The sequence below is a fragment of the Seriola dumerili genome, unplaced genomic scaffold, assembly GCF_002260705.1.
Source record: "Seriola dumerili isolate Sdu_G_001 unplaced genomic scaffold, Sdu_1.0 BDQW01000091.1, whole genome shotgun sequence".
NCBI lineage: Eukaryota > Metazoa > Chordata > Actinopteri > Carangiformes > Carangidae > Seriola > Seriola dumerili.
Genome location: NW_019174346.1, coordinates 2,909,641 through 2,927,210, shown reverse-complemented (window position 1 = coordinate 2,927,210; position 17,570 = coordinate 2,909,641). Strand labels below are relative to the sequence as shown.

Sequence of the window (17,570 nt, the reverse complement as noted above, 5' to 3'; positions counted from 1 at the left end):
CCCACAGTGCAGAACATGGACATTTCCCTGGACCAACACATTTTCAGTCAAGGCAAGCATCACTCAGGATAGTGGGATGCCAGCAGTCGTGCCAGGAGGTGAGCAGTGGACCTCAGTCCGACTTTTGGTTCCATCACCTGCAACATAACCGAGACCACTGCGGGTGATTTGTCTTGCTCTGCCTGCAAACTTAACTGTGTGGAGAGAAAGTGATATGATGCCTTGGCTCTGCACCTTGAGTAGAGAGAATGGCCGAGTATCTCTGTCCTGTGTTGCGTGGAATGGTGGGACCCCGTCTCTCCACTGATGACTCGCTCTCTCTGGCGGGAGAAGACTCGTCAGCGGGTTCAGCTTCCTCTGGCTTTTTGACAGAGTTGCCGGCCCCTTTCTCTGCAGCTGGTTTCCTGGATCTCTTCTCCCGGGGTCCCGCCTTTCCGTCCTTGTGTTTGGTCCGGTCTCTCCTGATACACACAGTATGAGAGAGATGTGCCAACAAATGTAAAAATCAAGTTTTGCAAAATTATTGATTTTTAAAGGCCCCATCCATCATGAAGTGTATAAATACAGTTAGTCATACTTGAAGTTGATGATTTCAAACTTCCTCTCTCGGTAGAAGGAGCTGGTGTTCATCATGTACAGTAGAATCATATCACATGCAAAGGCTCCCTGAAAGGAAAAAAATATATCAACTTTATTTTCACCAGCTGCTGAGTCATTATTTTAGTTACTGATGGTCATCCATTAGCCTCTAATGGCATAATAATATGACATCTTGTGTAATTAAGTCCATTCAATAATTACACACCAATTATCCAATTACACATCAACATAATATTTCAGTAAGTTACTCACTATACCCAGCAGAGCAACACCCGAACCAATGGCAATTATTGTGGGAACAATATTGAATTTCCCAGCCTGCAAATCAACGACAGAGAGTCACGCACGTCTATCACTGAAATCATGTACTCCTCGAGAAAAAGAGTGCTCACATCACTGCTGTACCTGGCCATTGATCATTATATCGAAGCGAATTCCATAAACTTTGTACAAAGTGCGATAGGTTTCACCATTTTCATCCTTGTAATACCTGGCATATCTGTAGGGAGGGGAAATCAGTTCATTTAAAGAGTAAGAGATGAAAATAAGAGGTTGGACGAGCAGATTTATTTCCTGGCGAGTGCCTGAGAGGACGTACCTGAAGTTGTATCCTGATGTGACTGAGTTGTTCAGGTTCATGTCTAAACGGGTGAAGCTGTACTGTGGATTACACTGTGAAGAGTCTTTATCCAGGTCACAGTTCCACTCAATAAGAATACCAACAGACCCACCCTGAAGGACAAAACAGACACTTTGACAATACTAATAATAGTTATTATATAAACTCAGATGTTAATTCATGTTGTATATTTGGAGTTAATTTAAAAAATATATATATTTACAGGTTATGCAGTTAATTATTTACATATTTATGTTTATACAATTATTATTTACATATTTACAAGTTTAAATATTTTAGTGTGCATCTTTAAAAACAGTTACGGTAACGTCCTGAATCCATCTCTCTAGGTTTCCTCTTATTTACCTCAGTCTAAGTCCTCCTCAATTCTGATTGGTTAGTTTAGCGACATGTGACTTAGAAACAGGAAGTGTTGTTGTTGTTATGAAGTAGATGGAGTGTGGAGTAAAGTAAAACTGCTGTTTCTTTTATCATAAGTGATCCATACCACCACATATCCAACCCTCACATTACAATTATAATAATTATAATAATTATAATGATAATATACAGCATTTGTGCCCTATAACAAAACCAGGGATTACAAAGATAGGTACTTAAAAAAGAAAACTGATATTGATTGTTGAATTTTTAAGGCAGGTCACTCCACAGCTGAGGTGCCCAACTTTAGTCTTGCACCTCTTGAGGACGTCAGACTGTATGCAGGTTGACAAGCAGACAATAATTCAGGGATATAGTCAGGACATCTAATTTAATTGTTCTCTGATTCATCCCTTATGAGACATGACAGTAATGTAACATGAGGACATGGGAGTCTGTATGATGGTTTTAGTGTGTCTAAATCTCAGAATCAGAATCTCTTTCTAAGAACGGACAGCTTTATTAATATGCTGTTGGGAGTTAAGACAGGTATCAGTTCGGTAACAGTACACGGAGGGTTTTAGCAGAAGGCTCCACCCTCCGGTTGACGGTGGGTGGAGCTGGTGTGTTCTCAGAAATGCATGAAGATAACTGTTGAGCTTGAAGGTTGATTCTTTACCTTGGAAATAGCAGTTGGACAATAAAGGTCTTGCAGAGCTTTCAGCTCTATCTTGTAGAAGCGATGCAGCTATAGTATAGTATAGTATAGTATAGTATAGAATTTACTTTTTAACTCTAATATTTGATACTTGGGTCCCGTGATAAGAACTAAACATCTCCACGAGAGCTGAGCAGGTCGCATCTATTAATGATGGCTACATGATGTGACTGAAGCTCTGGAAAAACCAAGTGGACCTTGTGACAAGAGTTGATTTGTCGTAAAAACAGATTATTTTTGTATTTCTGCAAAACCATTGTGTTTTCCAATAAAAGGGAAATCCATTATCCACCCAAAAGCTACTGTTTGCTCATAAAATACAGCATACAGAAGCTGTGCTGTGGTCTGTTTGTTACTGCAGAACTGAATTGTGTTTCACCTTGATGCACAGAGATGCGCCTCTGTTTTGCTCCACACTATTTAATTTGGATTAATTACATATTTGCCCCAAAACCACAGAAACTTAACGTTTCAGTGGAAGCAGAACCCCACCCCTTTATAAAAGCAATCAGCTGTAGCACAAGTGTATTGTTCTACAGTTATTATTGTAATCACGAGCAGCTAAAACGGATTTCCATAATCCCTAGATTTTTATTATGGCTTATTATCAAATAACGGCGAAGAAGCCAGGAACTGACGTCACTCACACCCACAGTCTTAAGTGGCACATTAGTCAACTTCATACCTTAACAGCCATGTCCTGGAAGTCATGTCTAGTCCAGCTGACCAGATCTCCGAGGCGGAAGATAGGGCAGTAAGGATGGGTCTCTCTGTCGTACAAGCATCTTTTCAGGTAGTTGTCATCAGACGTTTCAAGGACGTTCGACCTTAGAGGTTAAGACGTGACAAACGTGCATCAAATGTCAGATTTTCATTGTCTTAATTTCACATTGAACATGAGTTTGTCCAGACACACACATAAAAAACACCCACTGAAGTTACAGTAAAAACCACTAACGTAAGTCGGTCTGCAGGATATGCAAAAAAACATCATATTGTAATTATTATGGCAGATATTGTGATTGTGATATGAGTCGCAATTTCAGTTGAAATGATCTTTTCTGCATTTAATTTTCACTGACAAAAAAAATGTAAATGATGATGTGATTTTTGTTAGGGCTTGTAGAGATAGATAGATAGATAGATAGATAGATAGATAGATAGATAGATAGATAGATAGATAGATAGATAGATAGATTTAATAACAAACAATAATAGTTGTAATAATTGTACCAAACAATCATGTTCCTTTACGTCTGGAGAATACGATGTGTAGGTCGGAGCGTCTCTGTAGCACCACAACACTTATGGTGCTGACACTGTACAACAATGTGACGCATTTTACCTTGATCAAAATTGGAATTGGAATTGGATATTGCACTTGGCCATACTGTGATTTTGATTAAATTTTGATGAATTGCGCAGCACTAAAAGTGAGAGTTTTGATGCACAGCAGCAGAAGTGCTGCAGTGGAACAGACTCGGAGACAGCTGACCCTGCCAAGTAAGAGCCACAGAATTCTCTCAACTTCTTATTTGGCTTTGACCTTTCAATCTTCGACACCGTTTCAGGCCAACATGAAAAAGCCCTCACACTGAGACTCCACACATTCTGACTGGACTGTAAGCTCAGATATGCAGAAGTCAAACCAAACCTTTGCACCCTCTGGCAAAGAGGACAGAGTGTGTGTCACACTGTAAGACGTGTAGAGTTGCCAGTCGTTTCAAGTGGAGCCCATTAACAGGGATTTCTATTACCTACCAATGCACATTAAGCATAACTACAACAAGATTACTGAGGAAACATAAGACAGATAGCTGTGTAGTTTGAATAAGATCCTGACTGATGAATTAGCCATGGCTTGTGGCATCTCTCTGCTGTCTACCAGGACGTGAACAGAAAGCAGCAGAGAGGGCAGCAGCAGAGCTCGCTGGGCAAGCCCCATCTGATCTGACACCTGTCCAGAGCAAGGCCCGCTGTCAAGGACGTCTCAGATGACTGTTTCACTGTCTCACTGAGTGCAATGCACAGGCTGGTATAAATAGAAGGCTCTCTTCACCCTAAAGCTATTTAAAGCAGCCACTGGAACACGTATATCCCTCAGCTCTCTCAGTGATCCGTGTCACGGCGCCTTGAATCCATCCAGCGATCGGCACCACTTACTTGGAGAATTCAAACTTTGGAAACCTAATGAAATTCTTGATGTAGATGGTGAAGTTTTCTGCTTCGCTCAGTAAGGGCTCTCTGAAAGTGAAAGAGACAGACAGGCAGCTGTGTGTAAAAGCTGACAGTGGAGCTGACAGGCTGCATTAGTAATAAATAGAACCTGTGAAATATCTTGGTCCCTGTGAGGGATCAGACTGAGTGTGAATGTAATGGCACAAAATGGCTAATTTCCAAAGTTCTGCAGCAGGGGAGGGATCCTCACGTGGGTCTCCTGCTGTGTTCAACAGGACACCAGGCGTGAATCTCACAGGTCCCAGTGCTGTTTAAACACAAGCCGGTCTTGATTCCTGACAAGAGAGCAAAGAGGATTTATTCCAAAATAATACACGATACACACATTTGGTAATGTGTGTATCTCATTAGCATTAGCATTTTTTAATTTGGTAATGTGTGTATCGTGTCTGATTGGACATGAGTAAATATCATATGTTAGAGCATGTTGTTAAAACAGAAATTATAAAGTCTGTGGAAGCATCTGGACCTGCAGATGAATATGTAAACTAATAATCGAGGTTAAAGCATGAAAACCACGATCCTCACCATGGCCGGCTAAAACAGTCTCCCCCTCGACGCAGTCATCATCACTTCGACATCGTCCATTCGGCACCTTGAAACTCTGTGAGGCAGAATAAAAGCTGCTGGATATGAAAATGCAATTCTGTGGACGATCTGGTCCAGATATTGGGATTGAAAAAATAATAAATGATAAATTAAAAAATGCTAATGAGATTCCTCTTTTTCTGTGTACTCACCTCAGCACAGAACCCCAGTCTCTGATTGGGGGTCTCTATGTAATTTGTTACTATGAAGAACACCTGCTCGCCCTACAAAATAAAATTAGGTCCAGACAATGAGATCGAAAAGCAAAAGGTTAAACAAATTACACTCCCCACGAAGTTCAATATTGTTAACCTGTTTAGACAGATGCTGAGGTTAATGACATCCACAGAGGCAGACGGTCAATAGCCTCATGATCTGTCTCGACAGCAGCGTAATTGGGGAGCGCTCTGACATCAATATTGGTGCTCTACCAGCTGAGATTGCCTTTTTTAACGTTACAGTGAACGATGGAGATGGACTGGTAGGTAAGGCTCACGTTTGGAGGTATGACGTAGTCCTCAGCACTCCACAGGTGAAGCCCTGACTCAGAGCTGTTGGTCAGTGTCACACCTTTAAGCTTGGTGATGACTGAGGTCTGGATGGCCTCCTCTTTCTCCTGGTACCCTTTCTTCACCACAAACACCCACCTGAGACAGAATCCATCATGTTTTAAAGTCTTGTGCTGAATTCATGTAAAAGTATCTCAGTATTATTATGTTTTTGGATTATTGAGTTTTTTTTAATTTTATATCAAAATGGGCACAGTGCAACAGTGCGATATTAGTGATCTCTTGTTGAGCAGCTTGCTTGTGACCATGTGGTCTGGGTTGACAGCACACACATTATAACTGTGTGTTCAACAGCATGTGGCAGATGGAAGGAGTCATGCTAATGTGTAAAACTATCCTAGATTACATCATAATATTTTGTGCATCTCCACTGGAACTATACTCAACTATTGAGGAACTGATTGGCACATACACAGAGTGTGAGAGCAGCATCCAATGAGCAAAATGAAAAATACCAAAGGTCTCAGCAGCGACATGGAAATAAAACCAGAGCACATGAACATGAGCAGTCCTTCCTCGGCTGCGTTACAGGCCATAGATCCAAATAGGATTTTACAAGCAGCCACAGCAGCAGCCACTAAATGTGTCAGTTCATCTTAACTTTGCTGAACCTGTGAGGTCAAACCAGTGGTTGGTATCAGCCCTCACTGCACTGCCCCGGTCACCTGTTGAGATTTCATCATTTCTTTCACATACACCAGTGTGACATCACACAGTGAAGGGTGGGGTAAGACCACCTGCTCTGTCCACAGCAGTTTGAGACATTAATGAATTCACCAACACAAACCTCTTCAAGACAAAACACATGGAGACCCAGAGACTCTGCCACTTTAACAGCAACACGAAGTAAAAACCGACAAGCTCAACTATTTTTAACTTGTGAATCACTTTCTAAAAGTTACTTTATACCATGTTTGTGAAAGGGAACATGCAATGCTCCTCACCCTATTATGTATCCCAGCACGGCCAGCTGATAGAGTCTGAATAATATTCCGATCTTCTTGTTTTCTGCGATGACATATTTCTCCGTCTTGTAGTTGAGGAGAGAAACGAAGAAGCCCCCCCAGCCTGCCATTCCTCCCGCACGGTGAACCCGACTGAGCCAGCAGCTCCCAGGCTCCAGCAGATATATACAGCTGGTTCACTTGTCATGCAACGGGCAAACCCACTGACAGAGGGGCTGCGAGACACCAACACAGTTTGATTTTTTTTTTGTAATAAAAAAATAAAACAAACCCACCCCCCACCCCACCCCCCAAAAAAAAACATGTGGATGAAATGTGAAAATTAAGTTTGATTAGATGTTAAATTCATTTTCAGTCATCACATCAGTTTGGGAGCGTCAGCCTCACAAACTTTGTATAATAGCTTTAATGATAAATCACTTATCTGTAGATGCACAATGAGTTTATGGAGACACTAAATATATTTGACCAACAGCACTGTGAATTTCATGACACGTCCCACTCTAAAACGATATTTATCACTGGGGAAACGCTGTATGTTGCAGTGCCGTTCAGACGGGGTGGGGGGGTCACACTGTCACTCTGTCACCCTTTCAGCTTCATGCAAATCAGCACTTCTTGATCCCAGGTCTTCTGACATCTTTTTATGAGGCATGGTTCATATCAGCAGATATTTCATGTGAACAGCTCAAATCAAAATGTTTCTGTGTTGTTTTATAAGTCAAAGACCCAAACCCAATTATTATTTATTTATTTATTTATTTACTTACTTTTCTGTTACATGTTGTCAACTGTCTGTTTTACTGGAGCTTCAGACCTGGCATCAAATCTTTTGGCAGGGTGAGATGCTGAGTAAAAAGTCTGTCGCTCGACCTCAGGATAAAGGTTCATGTCCAATGTGAGATCGACTTGAGCAACATGCTCCTATACTACACACTAGCTGTGGCCTCAGCAACTCTTTTTGCTCTTATTACTGGCTGTTTTTATCTCCGTTATATCTCCTCCATGGATCTCTGTATAATTTAGCACCCAGCAGTCAACACCTGCCTACCTGATAGCAGAAGCTTCTTCTCAAGGTAAAAGCATTCTGACCTTCTGTGGCACACCTAAAATAGGGTGACCACATTTAGGTGGTAAGATTCCTTTAATGAGTATCAAAATTATTTTGTTATTGTATATATTTATGTTTTCAATCAGAAGTCATATATTGTCTTGAGGTGCTCCGTTCATATGGGAAACTGGGGGCGGGGGGGGGGACGTTTGTGTTCTCATGAGTTGCTCCGGGGAACGGTTAGGGAGCGCAACCTCTGCTGTTTCCTCAGAGGCAATCTGGAAAGGAAACAAGACGAACTGTGTCCTCATTCCTCTGCTTTACCTGCTTTATACAGGTCAGTAAACGTTATGTTACGTTATATTGACAGATACTATGAGCGTGAGTGTTTGTGTAAAGTTTATAATCTGTTTTAATTAGTTATTTGTGTTTAAATGACATTAAAAAGTGGAAAAGTTTTCCAAGTTTTCAAGAAAAGTTTTTTGTGCCGAGCGCGACTGCAGTTGCACTAGTTAAAGTGGGAATAAGATATAACATTAAAACTCTGGTACAGGATGTAATTCCACCTAATGATGAGTTATGTGTGTTAACTATAAATATGTAACTTTGTTAAAAGTTACATATTTAAGGTTACAAATTTCATCTTTCATCTTTGTTTATCAGCCTGTTTCCGGGTAAATATAAGTTTAAAAAGGTAACACAAGCACTTTGTTTGGATACGCATTTCAGTGCTCTTTTACAGAAGCAAGATATGTAGTCTATTGTGTTTAAAGGTGTTTTATACACTGTAAAACTATACTATATGAAATGGTGTTTTGAACCAGTTTATACTGTGAAATGGACAAAGACAATGTAATGTATTTACAGAAACTGTTTATTGGTATAAATTTAAATATGTGTTGATTAGGAAAGAGAAGATGAGAGAAAATGTATGTTATTGAGACTGAAGTAGTGATTTAAGCAAGAGAAAGGCTGAATTGGGAGAATGTGAAATTGAACTACATAAAACTGAGATGAGGTAAAAAGATATGTATTGTGCTTATGTGACTGTTATGATACATGATGTTAAATAAATCATACTCAGAGGCAATCTGGAAAGGAAACAAGATGAACTGTGTCCTCATTCCTCAGCTTTACCTGCTTTATACAGGTTACATATTTGTTACCATGGTCTTCCATCCCTGGGACCCATAACACTTCTCTGGAGCCATCTGCTCTTGTATCAGTACCATGACCATAGCTGAGTTGATATACTTGTGGTGTTGCAACTTATGTGCAGTGAACCTGGAGCTGTGGAGCCTTAGTGGCACTGGAGCAGTTGCCTACTTTGTCTGGCTGGTACTTAATCCGTACTGTCATCACATACTTTTATCACAGTCACAGGAGAGATGAATGAGGACTTGAGTTTAGCTAAAACCTTCAGTTCTTTGTGAATTAGTAGTAAAAATGTCGCTATTTATTTAAGGTTCGGTACTGTGCAAAAGTTTTATCCACCACATAATACCAACGTAGAGCAGTTCCAACTTCATTCTTCCACAGCACGGGCCCAGACATACAGAACTATCTTCAGAGACAAAAACAAGGAATCCTGCAACAGACGGTGTGGTCTCTAGAGCCCTGATCTCAACATCATGGAGTCAGTCTGGGATCACATGAAGAGACAGCAGACAGTGTACTGAGGAGAACTGGTGGTGTTTTAAAGGCCAAGGGTGGTCAAAGTTTACTGCATTATTGTTGAAGTTAACTGATAAATAAAAAAATGTATAGCATTATTTTTCAAAAGCATCCTCGCTTTAGTGTCTAAAACTTCTGCACGGTTCTGTAAATCACAACCCTTTCATTAGCTCATTTTAGATGTAAAATCATCACCAACTCAACTCTGGATATCAGCAATGCACCTGCTTCAGACCATGATGCATATCTTCTGACAGATTGAAAACAACCAGTTCAAATGGGGTCTGTAAGAGGGCACTCACTTTAAACCACACATCTGTTCAGTGATAGTGGGAAACAGAGGGTGACCTCTAGTGGTTCAATGTGCCATTGCATGTTTCATTTAATAGGCTATGATCATACACAGTGGATAGAACCCAGTTACAGGGCTGTTTACAACTGTCCGTGCTCCTTTCCTGGTTTTATTTGGCCAGATTATCCAGATAAATGCATTAATTCATTAAAGCCGCTAATGTGGAATGATTTCAAACATATACAAATATAAATTACTTTATAATTCTATAACTATTATTAAAGTCTAATTTTTATGAATCCAATCAAAAATCTTTTAGATATATTTCATCTGAACATATAATGGTAACTAATGGTAATCGGATTTATCTCAGGAAACCCATCAGCTCTTGCAGCACTCACAGTCTAGACAAATGGACAAATGGAAAAACACTGTATAATTTAATTTCTCATTTTTTATTGGGTTAGGTTGTCATGTAAATCAAGTAAAAGCATGGAATGATTTATTGACCACCCCTCAGACGCAGGACAAGATGGAGGGTAGATTCTTTCTGGATGTTGTAGTCAGAGAGGGTGCGGCCATCTTCCAGCTGCTTGCCGGCAAAGATCAGCCTCTGCTGGTCTGGGGGAATGCCTTCCTTGTCCTGGATCTTGGCCTTCACGTTCTCAATGGTGTCGCTGGGCTCAACCTCCAGGGTGATGGTCTTACCAGTGAGGGTCTTGACGAAGATTTGCATACCACCTCTCAGACGCAGGACAAGATGGAGGGTAGATTCTTTCTGGATGTTGTAGTCAGAGAGGGTGCGGCCATCTTCCAGCTGCTTGCCGGCAAAGATCAGCCTCTGCTGGTCTGGGGGAATGCCTTCCTTGTCCTGGATCTTGGCCTTGACATTCTCAATGGTGTCGCTGGGCTCAACCTCAAGGGTGATGGTCTTACCAGTGAGGGTCTTGACGAAGATTTGCATACCGCCTCTCAGACGCAGGACAAGATGGAGGGTAGATTCTTTCTGGATGTTGTAGTCAGAGAGGGTGCGGCCATCTTCCAGCTGCTTGCCGGCAAAGATCAGCCTCTGCTGGTCTGGGGGAATGCCTTCTTTGTCCTGGATCTTGGCCTTGACATTCTCAATGGTGTCACTTGGCTCAACCTCAAGGGTGATGGTCTTGCCAGTGAGGGTCTTGACGAAGATCTGCATGTCTGCACCTGTGAAAAATGAGGATTCCACATTACTTATGCTCTTTAATGTAAAAAGGACAACAAAATTACATTACATGCATGACCATATCAAGAAGGTTTTTCAAAAATTTGACCAGCCTACTATGTAATAGTAGGCCATGTCAATTTGAAATACAGTATCTTACATCTACAGTTTAATATATGGCCCTTTAGTTAATAATTTCCTCTTGTCAAAGATATACACCATATTGTTAAATCGTATTATACACGTTTTTCATTTACACCCAGCCATTATTCGGTCACTATTGACAATTTTGTTTTACCACAAGCTGTAACAGTGAGCCAAGTCCTACTGTATCTCATGAACATACTGGTAGGAAGCCGGTGATTCGAGCACCAGCGCCATTTTAAAATAAGCTATTGTTGTTTGCCTTCGTTTTGTTCAGCTAACGTTACCCACTAATGGAGCATACAGCTAGAAATGTTGTACCATTGTTACTTGTTAACACTGGTAAATGTCTTTCTCGTTATTGTTCAAGATACATTAACTGACCGCTAGCACGCCATTGATAACGTAGGTCAAGTACATTATTCGTTTGATAAACGTTATTTTTCAATCTAACCGTCATTGTTTACCAAGCGGTTAGCTGCTAAAAAAGGAACATAAATAACAACAAATACAAAATAATGAAGCTACAAACTGATGGAGGAAGTACTACAGCAGATAAACTAAAAAATAATACTGCAAACATTTTTAAAAACGGAAGATTGTACTTACAATCACTTTCGGTTTTTGGCCCCGCTTTCCGGTATCAACACCTCCCTCAGACTGCAGTTGCCAGGGGGACAGGGTAATTTATACTGGACACACGTCATCGACCGATATTTCTCCGCAACCGAAAATAGTCCCCAGTTTTGGCCTACATAGTTTAAATATTGAGTTTAATCGTTTTAATTGTGGCACATTAAGCTGTATAGACAACAATGCAGTTTATCTCACCTAGGTGAAAGGAAAACAGAGAGTATGTAAGAATATTTTATTCCAACTTCAATATAAATAATACAGCTACCTCAGGATAACAAAAGGCTCATAGAAACTATTGTTTTAAGTGTATGACACATGACTGGCATGCTGTCACATGACTGGCATGCAGACAATCATAACACATGAGTCACATATGAACAAGACATGGGGAAACCTTAAGAAACGTGCCTTTACCAAATTAAAGAGAACTGGACAGACTAGCTACAACAGTTTCATAACACTTAAAAAGTTATGTTTGTTCTTAACTGGCTAAACAGGTCAAGTGCATATGATCTATTTTGGTTTTCAGAGTAGAGATGCTCTGTGAAAAAAACATATGAAACGGGTTGTTTCCATATCTGAATAAGTAAATAAGTAAATTCTTTGTCATACACTGATGCACTTGAACCAAAAGCATATTGTCAAGTCAGCAGTGCTATGAGATAAATGCCTTTTGGCAGGATAAACAGATGACACCAGATTATCCACATAACAGTGTTGAGCCAGTTTAGTTTTGGATTAGATGTTAAATACCACAGAATAATCCTTGTGCTCTCCGTAATCCACACTACATTCCTATAGTGCCATAACCTTAGCCTTTCTTGTGGTTTCAGATCAGTGGTGGAAAAAGTACTGGTGTCCTTTATTTAAATTAAGTAAAAGTGCTACACTCAAAATCCTACTTCTTTAAAAGTGCAAAAGTATTACCAACCAATTGTACTTAAAGTATCAAAAATAAATAGTAATAATAATAATAATTTTATTTATTGAGGCCCTTCCAGTAATAAGCACAAAGTGTTTTCAAAAGGTAAGACAATTAAAAACATAATCAACATTGAGGACAAACCAAGAAGTAAGTAATGAAAGCATACATACTATACATACACTCACACATACAAATATGCATGTCCACACACCCTATCAGCTGTTAGGAAAAGCCATTCCTTTAAAAGTAAGTATTCAGAGGGATTTAAAGGCAGCAACAGAGTCAGCTGACATGATGCTCAATGGAAGGCTGCAAGGGTTTAATCACTCTTTGTTTTTAACCTGGAGTCTGGAATAGTTTGAGGACCCAGACTAGCAGACCTGAGGGGCCTGTTCAGACAGTGAGGTGTAAGGAGCTCAACTACAGTATATTCTCCAGCGCCAGATCATTCGAATTCATATTCTTTCTTTTTTTTCTAATCTTTTCTTTTTTGTTAAATATTGGGTCGATTTAACTTTGGGGGCCTCAAACAGCTACTAAAATAAAACCATTTTATTTGGAGGGGAAATGTCTCTGGTGGAACTGTTAAAAATTCTTCAAAAACACCATAATGAGCTTTCTTTTGGAAGCGGTCAACAAGCCAAAAATGTTAGTAATTACTGGTTTAATCTTTAACAATCCATTCTGTATAAGTGTATGTTTTTATGCAAATCTTATTGTAGCTGTCAAATAAATGTAGTGGAGTATTATCCTCTGAAGTGTAGTAGAACAGAAGTACAAAGTAGAATGAAACAGAAATACTCTACTAAAGTACAAGTACTGATTAAAATGCAGATAACATTCTTGATCCTTGAGGGAAACCCTTTTTATTAAGTTGTCACTGTATATCACACATTGTCTTTCATGTCATCTGTTAGACTGCATGTTCTTAATGCCATCCTGACCTTTTCACACATACTGTTTTTCATGCCTTGTATAAACTAGCCTCAGCATGGTCAGACACAGGGTTCTTCTCTGCCTGCCACCAGGACATAAGACAGTCTACAGTCTGTTTGTACAGAAATATGATATCTGACATTTTCCTGTTTCCTCATGCTGAAAACATTTCTATCTTACTGAAAGAGTGCCTTTGTTCTACACAGTTTGCATGTACCAAGACCAAACCATGATAATGTTACCACGTAGCACTGTGTCTGCCCCCTCTCAAAGGAAATCATATTTGTATTTTATATTTCCTTGTTATGCCAATGTTCTTGTATCAACTACACAGCACAACCTTTCCCCTACATGTGATGTTGGTATATTTCCTCCTCCCCAGTTGGTCCCTGAATCCTCCTTCAGATCCCTAATTCTGTTTTGTCAACAGATGGCGCCACATCCTCATGAATAAAAACGTCCTCAACCTTCTGAAGACTTCTGTAGACTCAGAAACAGGCTTCTAGCTTAATAAACCCTCTCCAAGTGATCCATGTAACTGGCCTTACTGCTGAGTGTACAGGCCCGCAGACTATCTCTGAAATGACTCAGCATTTAAAGAAAAACAGTAATGATATTTAATGCAACATAAGTGACAGGATGGTGTAAAAAAGGTGTCCACTAGAACCCTGTAAACTAATTCACCATTTCATTCATTGATGAGACACATGATTGTATTTCTAACATACCCATTATTAATCTCCAGATCTAATACATATACACATGCATACATTTATGTGCTATATCACAATGTGCTGGCTTCTTAATAAATCAATGGGCACCATTATCTACTTACTGTGCTTGACATGGAAACTCATTATGAGCACTGATTTATAAAAATGCTGGTTTGATTATCTTTCTTTAAATTATGCTCGTTACAAACAGCATTCAGCTAAGGATGTGATTTTGGTGTAGACATGACACAGTAAGTTTCCCCTGTAGCACTTTATCCTGCTGGGGATCTGTCAAAGGTTACTGATAACAGAAGTACCTCTTTTGAGTACTTGCACATAAAAGATTTCATGTGGCTTCCATGGCAGCAGTACTACAAAATTATTACAGAATCAAAGCAGCTTATTAAGAATGAAAGTGGAAATCACCTCTTTATTTTATGATTTATATTAAAACAGTGGTGAATACTACTCGGCTCCCAAGGTGTCTTTATTTTGCAGGGCATTTTCTCAAAGAATAAGCCAAGATGGCTTAGCCCCAACATGCATTTTCCCCAGTTCATGTAATTTGGCAGTTTAACCATTATCATACTTTATATGTGCATGTTAAAATCTGTAGACAAATGCACCTGCTGTATTAGAATTAGAGACAATATTAAGAATTAAGAGTTTCCTGCACCTTTACCAGGCACAACCATGCTGTGACAGAGACTTCCTTACTATCCCTCCATAATACCATGTGTGAATTAAGTTTTACCCAATTAGCTTCTGTCCTGCTATACTGTATCTCAACAGTGGATTAGCACAAAAACTGAACAACACCAAGTTAAGGTTCACCTTTTATTAACTGATGTAGACACATTTTTGGTCACGCAAGAGATTAAAATTTTGTAACATTTTTTTTTAATACAGCATGGAGGACATAAACTTGCACAATAACTTGAGGAAACAGACAGTTAACATGGAATTGTGAACCAGTTTACTGCCCGCCCCTCAGACGCAGGACAAGATGGAGGGTAGATTCTTTCTGGATGTTGTAGTCAGACAGGGTGCGGCCATTTTCCAGCTGCTTGCCAGCAAAGATCAGCCTCTGCTGGTCTGGGGGAATGCCTTCCTTGTCCTGGATCTTTGCTTTGACATTCTCAATGGTGTCGCTGGGCTCAACCTCCAGGGTGATGGTCTTGCCAGTGAGGGTCTTGACAAAGATCTGCATCCCTCCCCTCAGACGCAGGACAAGATGGAGGGTAGATTCTTTCTGGATGTTGTAGTCAGACAGGGTGCGGCCATTTTCCAGCTGCTTGCCAGCAAAGATCAGCCTCTGCTGGTCTGGGGGAATGCCTTCCTTGTCCTGGATCTTTGCTTTGACATTCTCAATGGTGTCGCTGGGCTCAACCTCCAGGGTGATGGTCTTGCCAGTGAGGGTCTTGACAAAGATCTGCATCCCTCCCCTCAGACGCAGGACAAGATGGAGGGTAGATTCTTTCTGGATGTTGTAGTCAGACAGGGTGCGGCCATTTTCCAGCTGCTTGCCAGCAAAGATCAGCCTCTGCTGGTCTGGGGGAATGCCTTCCTTGTCCTGGATCTTTGCTTTGACATTCTCAATGGTGTCGCTGGGCTCAACCTCCAGGGTGATGGTCTTGCCAGTGAGGGTCTTGACAAAGATCTGCATACCGCCTCTCAGACGCAGGACAAGATGGAGGGTGGACTCCTTCTGGATGTTGTAGTCAGACAGGGTGCGACCATCTTCCAGCTGCTTGCCGGCAAAGATCAGCCTCTGCTGGTCTGGGGGAATGCCTTCCTTGTCCTGGATCTTGGCCTTCACGTTCTCAATGGTGTCGCTGGGCTCAACCTCCAGGGTGATGGTCTTGCCAGTGAGGGTCTTGACAAAGATCTGCATACCGCCTCTCAGACGCAGGACAAGATGGAGGGTGGACTCCTTCTGGATGTTGTAGTCAGACAGGGTGCGACCATCTTCCAGCTGCTTGCCAGCAAAGATCAGCCTCTGCTGGTCTGGGGGAATGCCTTCCTTGTCCTGGATCTTGGCCTTGACATTCTCAATGGTGTCGCTGGGCTCAACCTCCAGGGTGATGGTCTTGCCAGTGAGGGTCTTGACGAAGATCTGCATGCCTCCCCTCAGACGCAGGACAAGATGGAGGGTAGATTCTTTCTGGATGTTGTAGTCAGAGAGGGTGCGGCCATCTTCCAGCTGCTTGCCGGCAAAGATCAGCCTCTGCTGATCTGGAGGAATGCCTTCCTTGTCCTGGATCTTGGCCTTGACATTCTCAATGGTATCGCTGGGCTCAACCTCCAGGGTGATGGTCTTGCCAGTGAGGGTCTTCACAAAGATCTGCATGTTGTCAACTATGTCGAAATGAGATAAATAAAAAAAATACTTAAAAAAAAAACATAAACTTAGTAATGGTGTGACATCTGATTTTACACATTCACATCAGATTTAGTCATCAATATCAAGGAACCATTGTATGACCCTCCATATAAATATAACATGTACCGATGACATCATGACTATAACGATTAATGTAAATTAAGGTCGGTTTAAAGTTCGATGGTGGGTCGTGTCACTAAAGCTAAAAACATTTCAACAAAAGTGTTATAATACAAATTTAAAATGTATAGCTTGTTATTGTCGGCAGCTCAGCCGCCATTCCAGTCCAAGCGCCATTTTGAGATCATATTGACCCTCCTTTTGTTCAGCTGACGTTACCCGCTAATGGACGATACTGGAAATGTTGAGTCACTGCTGTAGCTAACATTAGCTAACCACTGCTGTGTTTCGGCTTCGACGTCGACGACTTGATTCGCATTAAAAGATAAAATAAAATAACACAGTAAAACTAGTTGATTTTACTTTAAGATTTAACGTCAATTTGAGACAGATACCACCGTTGACGCTTTTTGAGCGAAGCTGTAAAACCGTTACACTTACACAAAATAGGCTACCAATAACACCCACTTTATGAATAATTCAAAGTGTAATAATAACATAGCTTGAAACAAGACAAATTTGGTACTTACTGTGCGGAAACGCTGTGTATAATCTAAACTTTCCTCGCGTAAAATAGCTCTCTGTTGGATTTCCCGACGAACAGTAGCTGCAGTACAGACAAACACTGTATTATATACCGAAGTCTGCCGACGTCATCTGACAATATCCCTCCGCATTTAAAAGTAGTCCCCACGGCTGTGAAGCACACAATTTCAACATACAGAATCATACAAAACAATATATTCAATATAATAATCATACGTTTACTCAAAACGTAAAGATTTAGTCAAAAATGTTATGATTAAGAACGATGTTTTGA

The 17,570-nt window shown here is 40.6% G+C and overlaps 2 protein-coding genes across 2 annotated transcripts; both read right to left on the bottom strand.

The window, feature by feature from the left end:
- Positions 1-190: 190 nt before the first annotated feature.
- Positions 191-6,788, bottom strand: LOC111222295 (P2X purinoceptor 5-like). The gene is made up of 12 exons (XM_022745980.1): positions 6,658-6,788; positions 5,641-5,791; positions 5,297-5,368; positions 5,085-5,160; positions 4,747-4,831; positions 4,482-4,562; positions 3,004-3,145; positions 1,199-1,332; positions 1,006-1,099; positions 853-918; positions 578-666; positions 191-461 (listed from the first exon to the last, which is right to left on the bottom strand). Exons 1-12 carry the CDS (start codon positions 6,786-6,788, stop codon positions 191-193), a joined length of 1,392 nt encoding a protein of 463 aa, XP_022601701.1.
- A 3,346-nt stretch (positions 6,789-10,134) lies between these two features.
- On the bottom strand, positions 10,135-17,386 carry ubc (ubiquitin C). Its single transcript, XM_022746095.1, has 4 exons — positions 17,281-17,386; positions 15,228-16,605; positions 11,672-11,697; positions 10,135-10,895 (listed from the first exon to the last, which is right to left on the bottom strand). The coding sequence occupies exons 2-4, from the start codon at positions 16,595-16,597 to the stop codon at positions 10,198-10,200; spliced, it is 2,094 nt and encodes a 697-aa protein (XP_022601816.1). The 5' UTR covers positions 16,598-16,605; positions 17,281-17,386; the 3' UTR covers positions 10,135-10,197.
- Positions 17,387-17,570: the final 184 nt, after the last annotated feature.